The sequence below is a fragment of the Myripristis murdjan genome, chromosome 2 (assembly GCF_902150065.1).
Source record: "Myripristis murdjan chromosome 2, fMyrMur1.1, whole genome shotgun sequence".
Taxonomy (NCBI): Eukaryota; Metazoa; Chordata; class Actinopteri; order Holocentriformes; family Holocentridae; genus Myripristis; species Myripristis murdjan.
In genome coordinates this window covers 16,556,550-16,568,913 of record NC_043981.1, presented here as the reverse complement: position 1 = coordinate 16,568,913, position 12,364 = coordinate 16,556,550, and the positions used below count along the sequence as shown (strand labels likewise).

Genomic DNA, 12,364 nt, shown 5'->3' with positions numbered 1-12,364 from the left:
TGGCTGGCCGTTATTGTCATCTGTGGAGCCTTTTCCCCCCCTTTTCCTCTCTCTCTCTCTCTCTCTCTGTCTTTCTCTCTCTCTCTCTCTCCCTCTCTCTCTCGCCTCGTTCTCCGTCTTTTGACAAATTTGCGGCTCCTCTCCGATAGCGAGGCAGGTTTGGGCTTGATGCATGGGGACGGCCGTGTGCGCAGTCGTCTTGGGGCCACCAGAATTGATGAAGATAGCGTGCGTGGGGCAGAGACAAACATGCTGTAGTCAGCACGTTGTGTGTGTGTGTGTGTGTGTGTGTGTGTGTGTGTGTGTCTTTGTCTGTGTGGCTGGAGGCGCGCTGAAAGCCGTGCGGGACAGGCTACATGTCAACAGACCGGGATCAGCTCCAGTCTCAGACGGTGCACGTGTGTTTGGTGTGTTTGTTGAAGAAAACACACCTCTGGAGTTTTGTGGCTTCACACCCGCAAAGATTTTTGTAACATAACTTTTTTTTTTTTTTTTTTTTTACTCAAAGCAATGACAAGCGAGTGACAGTCCATCACCTGTGGAAAAAAAAAGTTGAATCTGGAATCTGATTTCGGTGCCGTGACGCTTAAAAATCCTTGTCTTTATCCCGAGCTGCAGCTGAAAAGTTTACTTTGCTGGATTTTTTTTTTTTTTTGCGTGTGTGTGTTTGGTTTGTGTAGGTTCACGCTGCTCAATTACAAGCGGAGCAGGACTTGTAAACAAAAGTTGCATGACTCACAAGATGAGGGGGGACCGTCAGGGCATCCGAGTCCCGTCCCTGTAACTTCAGCCGAGCGCGATGGCCTCGTCGTCGGCGCTCTTGGCTGTAATTTCCTCGCTCCGGCGTTCAAACCGGTGAAGAACACATGTCGAGCTCCAAACGACAAACATTTGCCCGGTTTGCACTCAAAAATTACGCCACGGCTCGCTTAGAGGAGGAATGAGACTTTTAGACGTCTTTGATATGGAGATTAAGTTGGGATTATTCTTGGTTGGTAACGAATCAAAGTAACGGAGCAAACAATCCAGATTAAACTGCTTTAAATGTGTGTAAGCACGGCCTCAGACAAACATAAATGAATGGGAGTCAATGGGAAAATCAGTTTCTTTCATCTCATTTTGAGGTTTGCTCTGTGGAAATAGGACAATTTCACACACAGGAGGTCACACATATGACCTATGACATGCCCTGTTCGTTTACCCATCAGCCTACCAGCAGATTGTCTCAAAAAAAAAAAAAAAAACAAGGTAGAAGATGGGCCAGCTAATAACTGGTCTGATTTTGGTGGTAATCTGGATGTGGCATGTGGGGATTATTATTCCCGGCTGGTCAAACAAACCCAAGTAACAAACAATCCACAATGAACTGCCCTCAAAAAAAAAAAAAAATAAAATAAAAATGAATGGAAGTAAATGGGAAAATTTACTTTTTTAAATCTTGTTTTAAGGTTTCCTGTTGTTCACTCTCACAGGAGGTCACATCTACAACATGGTTATGATTTTATCTGTCACTCTTTCAGCAGGACGTCTCAAAAACACCATGAAATTTGCCCAAAAAAAAAAAAAAAAACAAGGTAGAAGATGGGCCAGTTAATAACTGGTCTGATTTTGGTGGTAATCTGGATGTGGCATGTGGGGATTATTATTCCCGGCTGGTCAAACAAACCCAAGTAACAAACAATCCACAATGAACTGCCCTCAAAAAAAAAAAAAAAAAAAAAAAAAAATTAAAAACGAATGGAAGTAAATGGGAAAATTTACTTTTTTTAATCTTGTTTTGAGGTTTCCTGTCGTTCACTCTCACAGGAGGTCACATCTACAACATGGTGATGATTTTATCTGTCACTCTATCAGCAGGACGTCTCAAAAACGGCATGAAATTTGCCCAAAAAAAAAAAAAAAAAAAACAAGGTAGAAGATGGGCCAGCTAATAACTGGTCTGATTTTGGTGATAATCTAGATGTGGTATGTGGGGATTAATATTCCCGGCTGGTGAAACAAACCAAAGTAACAGGCTGAACAGGACACAATAAACTGCCCTCAGACAAAAAAATTAAAAACGAATGGGAGTAAATGGGAAAATAACTTTTTTTAATCTTGTTTTGAGGTTTCCTGTCGTTCACTCTCACAGGAGGTCACATCTACAACATGGTTATGATTTTGCCTGCCACTCTATCAGCAGGACGTCTCAAAAACGGCATGAAATTTCCCCAAAAAAGGTCGAAAATGGGCCACGCCAGCAACCGGTCTGATCTCGGTGTTAATCTGGATGTGGACTTACTGCCGTCAGATGATGATTATTGTTTCTTAGCCGTGAGAATCAAAGAATTAGAGACTAGAGATTTCAAATCCCAAGAGGATGTCGAGAAATTGATGCGACTTGAAAAATGGGAGTCGTAGAAATGAAGTGGAGGATTTGATCAGTGGTGGTGGAGGTTTGCTGGTTTTTATCGCGGGAATAAAAACGAAAGCTGCATTATTGATGATGTTTTTTTTTTTTTCTCTCTCTCTCTCTCCACAGGACCATCTCGGCGGTTTGATGGACCTGAAGGACGATGCGGACCGGGACGAGTGCAAGCAGGAGCCCGAGGCGGTGTATGAGACCAACTGCCACTGGGAGGGCTGCACCAAGGAGTACGACACACAGGACCAGCTGGTTCATGTAAGAGAGAGAGAGAGAGTGTATGTGTGTGTGTGTGTGTGAGAGAGAGAGAGAGAGAGCTGCAAAAGCAAACAAGCCTCTTGCAAAATTTTTTTTTTTGGATGAGATACTTAAAGGTGCACATCTACTGCTGGTGTTTTCTTACTTGCATTCAAAGGTCAATTATGTGTTGAGTGATTTCCATGATCCCTGAGCCTTTCAAAACTCCATTGTGCAACTTCAAAAAGTCGGCGTTGTCTGCTCTTCTTTCTACAATCCTGAAATCTTTTTTTTTTTTTTTTTTAAATCTGACCGCCGCGTTCACAGCGTCCCGACTCCCACTTGACGATCCTCACTCGGGCCGTCGCAGCAAATAGCTATAAATCACGGGATTTGCCCGGTCGGGGCCCACGCGGAGCTTTCCACCACAACAACAAGCAGAGTCTTGGTGAAACGGGTCTTCGGCATTCCTCGTTTGCAGTGAAGCAAAGAGAGAGAGAGAGAAAGACAAGAGCCGGGTGGGAACGGGGTGGGAGGAGATTAGGCTGCAGGGCTGCTGTCTGTCATTCAGGCCGACTCCGACTCGTCTTTTTTGTCCGACGAGATAAAGAGAGGAGAAAGTCCCGTGCACGTCCAAGTCACCTCCGGGACGGTGTATTGAGTCGGTATTAAGTACGTTTAAAGGGGCATTGTCAGTGCCAGTGTGTGTGTCTGAAACAATCAAGACCACATTTTCCATAAACCCTGTTGCTTCCTGTCACAAAAAAGGATGTTGCTTCTTTTCCTCCTTGGCACGGCTCCGCTTGTTTTCTTTTTCTCTTCACCGGAGGGGATAAACATGTTGGAATTGATTTTTTTTTTTTTTTTTTTTTTAAACCCAAATTGTCCTTTCAACCTGCTCCAACATCTGCCACTGCCCAGAACCTTGAAGAGCTTTAAATCCCGTTCGCTCTGGAAGAACAGCGCCCTCTTCCTGTTTTGTGCCGTAAAGCAATCCAGCAGATTTCCCTGACAAACTGGGAGCCAGTGACTTACAATGTTAAACTGCTAGTTTCTACAGACCGGCCTTGTTTCTGCATGTCGTCTCGGTCTCATTATTAATGTGGTTGTGAGTCACTGATGCTTAAAATTTAAAGACATCCTTTTATAAAAATGGTCGATAGCCTGGACTTGAATGAAACGAGCTTTTGGTCTCGGGGTGGCTGGTTCAAATCCCGAAACAGCTGCTAAGATCTAGATTAAAAAATGATGTGTCCCAATCTAACCGCACGTTAGTGCAGAGGTTATTTCGCATGCATATCATATTTATCACATTTTTTGGACAATTCAGACTCATGTCCTGTCCCACAACTTATAATGTATTTGTTTTTAATCTTAATCCGCTTCATATCTTCATCGAATTCACAGAATTCTCATCTCTTAAATGGTTTAATGGTTTAAGATAAGCTTTATTACAGGATGCCAAGATCACCTTAGTCCATAATTTAAAACTGAATATGAAAAATCAAACACAAACTCTCACAGCAAGTTAAAACAGTGCTGTTCTTCTCACTGGACAAACGTCTGATTTACTCCATGTCGGAAAACCGCAACTTTTTTTTTTTTTTGATACCTCTTCCTCGGCTGAATGAAACCACATTTCATGATGCGATGGAGGAAATTATTTTCCGTGTAACATTTACTCATGCCATGTGAACCTCCTGAACAGAGAGTGGACTTCCTGAGGACAAATTCCCACAACAAAAGAATAAAGTCAGAGTTCTCATGTTGAGAGTCCGGCATCTGGAAGCCTTTTCGATAATTCAGCGCCTTAAAATCAATACGCTGAATTAGTACGGTCGATGACATTCTTCAGATCACCTTAGTCCTTTCATCTGGATTACAGAAAGAGGCGTTTTGGGGTTAAAAGGCAAGAGGAAACGTGACTACTGTATTTTAAAATATGAGCGGCGGTGTGTGACTCAGCCTTGATTAACATGAGGGCAAAATAACAAGGCAGGGTTTGGCCGGCGCTCCTCTGCAAGAATGACGGCTCTTGTCACCGCATGCCACGTGTATACAGTGTGTGTGTGTGTGTGTGTGTGTGTGTGTGTGTGTGTGTTTGTGCCTCAGAGAGCACCTTTGAAATGCACTTTTTTTTCATTTTAAGCAAAGTCCGTTTTGTCCAGATAGGGCAACGTACAATGTGCATAACAGCAAAATAAACTTAAAATCCTGGGTTACTAACATTACCAGCAACCAAACACAAGGAGGTCAAAGGTCAAAGCCCGAGTTTCCTGATAATACTGTAATGCAAGAATGAGCAAGAGGTGGAAAAATGCTCAGAAAGTGTGAAGAAAAGAAATAAGGGACATCAAAAGGGTATTTTTTTTTTCTTCTGGGAGCAAGATATGGTTTAGGCGGGCATGAGGTTTGTTGAAAAGTTGGGCTGACGGTGTTTTACCCTGCAGTGAGATGATTTATCACTGCAGTTGCTGCCGGACTGAAAGGTGTCATCGCCGAAATGTGAGCCGTCGATCGAGCAGCAGCTGGAGATCGCTTCGTATGGCTTCGTGTCCTCGGACGGACTTGAGCCAGTTCAGGCAAAACAGAGGACAAAGCTTGGACTTATTTTAACGGAAACGTATTTGAAGATAATAACAGTGAGAAAGCACTGACTCCCTTCCTTGTGTGATAAAACTGCAAAAGCGTGGATCTCTAAGCACGTGGCTGCGCTGAAGCATGAGGCTAACACCTTAAAGGACCAGGTCACTCAAAAATGAAACTTACGCCATCGTCAGTACGTCTTCGAAACAACTTACGTCAATGAGAAGACTTCCAAAAGCGGTGCAAAAAAAAACAAAACAACAAAATTTCTTCTTATAACTCATGCAGGATGGTTCAAGTGTCCAAAGCCAAAAGGTCACAACCTGAGAAGAAAAGACCTGCATTCACACCATTATTTAGTATAAATCTTCACTATAGTTTTTGACAGCAAACACAAGCCACACTAACATGCACCGTAAGCCTCATGCTGTATAAACAAAGACCTTCGCCTGTGTTTCTACCTGAGGCGGATCTACGGGTGGGCCTGGATGGGCGTAGGCCCACCTAGATTGACAGCTTGCCCACCCTATCAGATTCAAGACCAAAAAATAACTAACTAAATAAATAAATGTTTTAATGTCCTTTTTCCAATATTTATTTTATGCTCGTTTACAAATATGCAAACAGGTATATAGGCTAGACAGCAAAAACAAAAAAGGAAGAAAAAAAAAAACTTTCTTGCGTGACTGATGTACCACGTCGCGTTACACGCTGTCAAAAGGCGGTTCCGGTGGGTCCGAGAGGTTTTTTTTTCTTTCATCATATCATTTTATACATGTCTATCTAAAAAAATAAACAAAATGAAATAACAGGCCCATCCAGAATTTTTTAGGCCCACCCATTAGCCATGTTCTGTATCCGCCACTGGTTTCTACTGGTACAAGAGTGAGGAAATGTTGATTTTAAGATTTTAATTTTTTTTTTAAAGAGCACTGGTTATGTTTGTATGATGCTGACTTCAAGTGGATAGGTCACTTTTTCAACTACAATAAACTACAAAATCCTGTACGCTGACGTCAGTAAACTACAGACCTGACCAGTTTGTGATGTTTAATACCAAAAAAACAAAAAAAAAAAAAACAAAGATATGAGAGAAGAAAAAGATCTAATGTTGGGATCTAATGATGGGTTGGGATGTTTCTTTCTTCTGCAGTGCCATTTTGTGATTTAGGCTGATGAAAAAAGATCAGACATAAAGGTTTTACATTAGAATAGAGCCAGGGTTCAGGCTAAGTGCCACATAAAATACTTAAGAGGCCCTGGGAAGTGGCAGTGTTTGGCTAATCCCAGCGTGCCGCTCTGAACTGTCGTGCACATTCAAAACAGTGCAGCTGCTAATGAGGGAACGCTTGAAAGTGTGCCGCTACCTGCTCCAATCTGCAGGCCCCGGGCCAAGACCGCGGGACACCACATCAATCTTTGGAGAGAGGTTTGGGACGGCAGCAATTCCATCAAATTAAGGCGCTCCACCCCAGACGTATATATACAAACAGAGCCAGAACCAGACCCCGTGACAGACGATTGATTCGAGCTTAATTGTGTCGGCCGGCGGATCCGTTCATGAAAGAGGGCGAATTCGTTTATCAAAGGCTGCAGACGTCCAAACACACGCGCGCGCGCACGGGCACGCACGCACCGTGGAAATTGTACATGCCAAGAGAGCAATCACATCTCCCTTCCTCTTTCTTGTCTGGCACGAGGAAAGTAAACAGCAAACTGTGATGGATGGCATCACCGCTGATTTCTTTTGATAAGACACGCGGTCGTTTTGCTGAGACGGCTCTGTGTTCTCTGTCTGTTCAGCGGGAGTCCGGTTTGGACGTTATTTAAAACACTCGGTCACGGTGTCTGTCTTTAATCTGGCTTGGGACTTTTTGGCCATGAGGGGGTTTTTTTTGGTGTAGAGGAGGAGCCTGATCTCTGATGTAAGAAGGAAAATGAAAATCAGGATTGGTCTTTTCAAAGAGAGTAAGACACTTAAGTAAGGTGTTTTTTTTTTCTTGTGCAGCAAGTAATCAACATTATAATCAAAATAAACAAAAACATACAGAAAAATACAGAAATAATCTATAAAATGAAACTAAATAGACAAATTAAGACGTCCCAAGCCAGTGTCAAACACCGGGATTGAGGTCCAATCCAGGATCATCTACAAAACACCCGATCAAATTCTGATCAATATAATTGTCCAATCACTTTCCTGCACTGTAACTTGCAGCAATGACAAAACCACAAACGTGAGGAGAGAGGGATGTTATTGAAATATCAGCCATGTGAATTTATTTCTCTTCTCGACTGGCATCCCAACGTCCCAAACTTTCTTTGGGATAATAAAGTTGAAAGTTGTCACTTCCTGCGGGCAGATAAGTGTTATTACCTGATACTGTGAGTGAATTTTGGTCAAATCTACCACATCGCAATTATGTGTCTCTGCTGTCGCTCCTCTTTATGATTCACACTAAAAAAAACGGGTGCATTTTTGCATAAAAATCATGAAATCGCAATGCAGTTTTAACAAGTATAATATGAGCCTCTTACTTGCAGCTTCCCCCTAAAGAGACATTCAATTCATGGCTATGTTATCTCTATATGTGTTGTGTGTGTGTGTGTGTGTGCGTCCACAGCACATCAATAATGACCACATCCACGGAGAGAAGAAGGAGTTTGTGTGCCGCTGGGAGGAGTGTTCGCGGGAGCAGAAGCCCTTCAAAGCGCAGTACATGCTGGTGGTTCACATGCGCCGACACACAGGGGAGAAACCACACAAGTGCACGGTGGGTAACGGATGGCCACGGCGGGGCCCCGGCGGGCGCTCACACACACACACACTCTCTAAACACTGCGAGCGAGCCGTGCACGGGCCCGTACAGCCACACACACACACACACACACTTTCTACCCCATGGGATGGCAGGATAGGAGATTTCTTGCACCTTGTACTCATTGCCCGTTGCACATACACATAAATCTTACAGCAACCATTTGATCTGCAGGTTTATATGTAAAATATCAATAAATATAAAAACATTGCTGGGTAGATTATTTCATTATTTTAATTCCCTCGGAGATTACAAGTGACGAATTCTTCTCCAGCATGCTTTGTGTCCATTAGAGTTCTCATCGGGCCTGAAAATTAAGACCCTACCCTACTAATTAGCCGAACTTTAGGCCCGACAGCCCGATAAAGCCCGAAAAAAAAGAAAGGAGAGGGGGAAAAAAAGATTATATATATATATTTAGCATTATTTAGCAGCACCGGTGGCTCAAATTCTAGTAGCAGTGAGAGAACAGATATAATAGTTGGAGAAAGGCAGCTTCACCACAGAACCAGAACCCGACCGAACCCTACCCGACCAATTCACATACATTTTAGGCCCGACCCTACCCGGAAATGTCGGGTAGGGTCGGGTTCGGGCAGAATTTGAGAACTCTAGTGTCCATTGAAAAAAAAAAAAAAGAAATCATTGCACATGTCATTATTCAATATTTCTTGAAAATGCATCCACATACTCATCAACGCCTTAAATTGCTGTCCATTGAAGTTTGTCTTCATCTCCATCATGTCGCAAGAGTAGGTGTCACTTCCGTCTTTCACTTTCTCGTTTTGCAACGAAACGCTTCACCTCCTTACGAGAAGTTCGCCGTGGACTACATCTGTGACTTTAGAAGGAGAGAGCGTGCCATGGGTCCTTATTAAGATCTCCTGTATGGCTTCAGCTGTTAAGCAAGCCCTAATGAAAACCTCTGAGTATTTGCCTCTCTTAAGCCGATGATAAGCTCACCACACGCTCCTCAAATCATCCGTCTCCGGCTGCGCAGATCGCAGGAGGATTCCAAAATACTTTAACCCATTTTGAGTCTCAGCATAAAGTGACCTTCTACGCACACGCAGGTAGAGATTCGGCCCATATTCACTAATGGGTTGCACAGGGAAGAGTGTGCACTATATCGCCAAGGTGACTAGCAGAATGCCAAGCTATTAAGCAACGGCACGCGGTGACATGATGGAAAGCATTGCTCAGAAAATGAAGCCGCTTTGAGATCCCAGGCTGATCAAGATTGTACCCAAATTCACTAACTCTTTGGAAACACCAAGAAACCCAAATTATTGTTCAAGATGAACATCAAGTGCCACTTTATTTATAGCCTTTAATCATCATGGTTTATTTAAAATAAAACACATCCCCTGACCAGAACCTTCATAGCAGCCAGGAAAAGAAAAAAGCCCAAAAGCTACAAGGGGAAAAACGGAAGCTAGCATGCAGTGGATGCTGAATGGGCAGTAATTATCATTATCAGTAATTAATAATGTTGTTGTAAGACATATAAGATCATTTGGAAGCTGGCATACAGTCTTTTTTGCTTTTTTGATTTGGTTTAGATGCCTGCTATTGGCTTGCACAGAGCTCTTTTAAAATGCATGTTTGCACCACAACTTGACTTGAATAAACTTCTTAAAAGCTGTGAAGAAATGCACAGACCATCCTAGTAATTCAATCCTCATAAATTCCTTCATAAATTGCCTCAGTGTCTTGAGAAAGGACAGCGACGTTGTTGGACGCGTTTGCCGTTGTAGCGATGGAACCCCTGACCTTCGGATGGAGATCAAAATGTCTGTTTATGTGGTGAATAATCAGCCTATTGACAACTCACCAGTACTCGATTCTTGATCTGGAACTAAGAGTGAGGAAAAACAGGAAGGCAGGTTCGGGCAAAGCGTAAGGAATGACTGAGTAACATCCTTGGCTCTCAGAATGAATTCGGCTCTCCATGTCAGATCAAGGTTGCGCTGAAACCCCCCGCTGGACTGCGTTTGATGTATTTAGGAGATCTGTTTGACAGAGGGGTTTGACGCTGTCGTGACTTGGCGGGAGAACATGAAAAGAACCTGGTTTTAATTTTTTTCCAGCGTCTAATGTACTCAACAGCTGTACAGCCACTCTAAATTGTCAGTGAATGTCTCTCCTACTTTTAACTGTGGGTGTACACAACCTTAAATGACTCATCGTCTCCAAGCCTGAAAGGAAACGTAAAGAACTTATCTGAGGGTTTTAGTCAAAATGTGTCCTACTCAGTGTTATAACAGAAAAGTGATGAACTTTGAATGATTAAAATGAATGTCTGCAGTTGAATCATGGCAATAGATGTTGCAACCGTTCCCGTCAGGTGCGGCGGTGGACTAATGTTGCCTTTGTTTTCTTCCTCCGCAGTTCGAGGGCTGCTCCAAGGCCTACTCGCGTCTGGAAAATCTCAAAACCCACTTGCGCTCGCACACGGGGGAGAAGCCGTACGTCTGCGAGCACGAAGGATGCAACAAAGCCTTCTCCAACGCGTCGGACCGGGCCAAACACCAGAACCGGACACACTCCAACGAGGTACGCAAAGGCTTTTCGCAATCATCACTCCTTCTCCACTTCAGACAGACTTCAGACAGACTCCCTTATAGAGCTCCATAAGAAATTCTCTTAGACATTCGCGGAGGAGAAATCTGCACACGCTTTTTGCGATTGAAGTGGCCGAGCTGAAACATCGCAGGGTTGAGGAGAGTGACACGGGCTCGGCTCTCTCTGTGGTGCACCGCGTCCCAAATTTCCTCCGCGGCGAGACGGCTCGTGTTTACAATCTCAGGCTGCACATGGGGATTGTTGTGTGAAAGTAATTCCCGTCCTGCTTCCAGCGTGTGCGTGCAAACCCACACGTGCCCCCGTACAGGTGTCTGTGCGTTCGCGTGAATGTGTACAGCATGTGTAGACTAATTGCGTCTTACTTTAGTACCCCTGTGTGTGTCTGCACACGTTCGTGAGTAAATAATGAGGTGTGGATCTAATGAGCGTGGCGGCCCACAATGCATTAAGGCGAATCATGCTCACCCCCCCCCCCGCCGAGTGGGACCACCTGCAGACGCTGAATAGAAAATGAAACCTGGAAGTGTTTCAGAAGCCTCGCTGCCTATCCATCAGTGGGACCTGGGTGTGGGAATTCACCCTCTCTGCAACATCCCACGCACACGCTGAGGCACTAAAGCCACACAAAACACACACACACACACACACACACATACATACATACATATGCACATCTCACAGATCCACACCGGATCCACACTGGAGTCCAACTTAATTAAACAGCCCAGCAACAAGGCGATCTATTTAAGGTGAGGTAAAACCTAAAGCAGGCAACTTTGCACACTGGTGACAGTGAAACATAGCAGTTTTGACTGACTTCTTAGTCTTCATGTCTGCTTATTGGCTACTGGGGTTGTGATGCAGCTGCCTTTTATGAGCTAGGGTTTCTTTAGATGTTGTACTCGTTTGCTGCTGTTTAGGAGACAATCTTGCACTTGCACAAGGATTTCCTGCTAGTGATCATACCTGGCGCCAGAATATTAATTTTGGCAAATAGGGCAAACCTACTAAGGGCAATGGGTTTATTTTCTCTGCTGCAGCCATAATTGTAAATAGAGCTTTTAACTAAAATTATTATTGCTTGTATGACATTGGTGCTTATCGATGCTTTATCAGTTTGTTTCTTCATGTCTGCAGAAACCCTATGTATGTAAGATCCCCGGCTGCACCAAGCGCTACACAGACCCCAGCTCTCTCAGGAAGCACGTGAAGACGGTCCACGGGCCGGACGCCCACGTCACCAAGAAGCAGCGCAGCGACGTTCCGCCCAGGCCGCCGGCGCCCCGGGAGAACGGCGAGAACGAGACAGGACCCAGGGAAAGGATCCAGAGGGAAGACAAGATGTCGGACAGCAGCTCCCCGAGGGGCGTGGACGATTACCTGCAGGTCAAATCCATCAAGACGGAAACTTCTGTGGTAAGATCGCTCGCGAGCTCAACCAGAGTTTTCTCCAGGAAGACCACCAGGCATATTTTGTTTTGATGTACCCACATAAATTGTCCAGTAGACTTTAGTCAGTCAACTAGCAGCTTGAGTCCTCTTGTTACTAACAATGGCATGCCCTTTCTGTTCTGAGAAACGCTAACCTTCCTCTCTATGAGCCTGTGCTCGCTGCTTGATTGTCTTCATTTCTCTTCCTTTTCCGACTTTCCTTAAGGACAGACCTTGCTGAGGTGAGTCCGGCTACAGTACTTACATCATCTTTCATCAAATGAAAAGTTTCATTCCAAAA

At 44.1% G+C, this 12,364-nt stretch overlaps 1 protein-coding gene across 1 annotated transcript in view; it reads left to right on the top strand.

Annotated features, from left to right (window-relative positions):
- Nucleotides 1-12,364, top strand: part of LOC115372915 (zinc finger protein GLI2-like) — a 99,137-nt gene that overhangs the window by 82,052 nt on the left and 4,721 nt on the right. Inside the window, exons 9-12 of the mRNA XM_030071083.1 lie at nucleotides 2,522-2,662; nucleotides 7,852-8,001; nucleotides 10,438-10,602; nucleotides 11,770-12,048. Coding sequence (XP_029926943.1) covers nucleotides 2,522-2,662; nucleotides 7,852-8,001; nucleotides 10,438-10,602; nucleotides 11,770-12,048 — 735 coding nt within the window. The remainder of the gene's footprint in view (nucleotides 1-2,521; nucleotides 2,663-7,851; nucleotides 8,002-10,437; nucleotides 10,603-11,769; nucleotides 12,049-12,364) is intronic.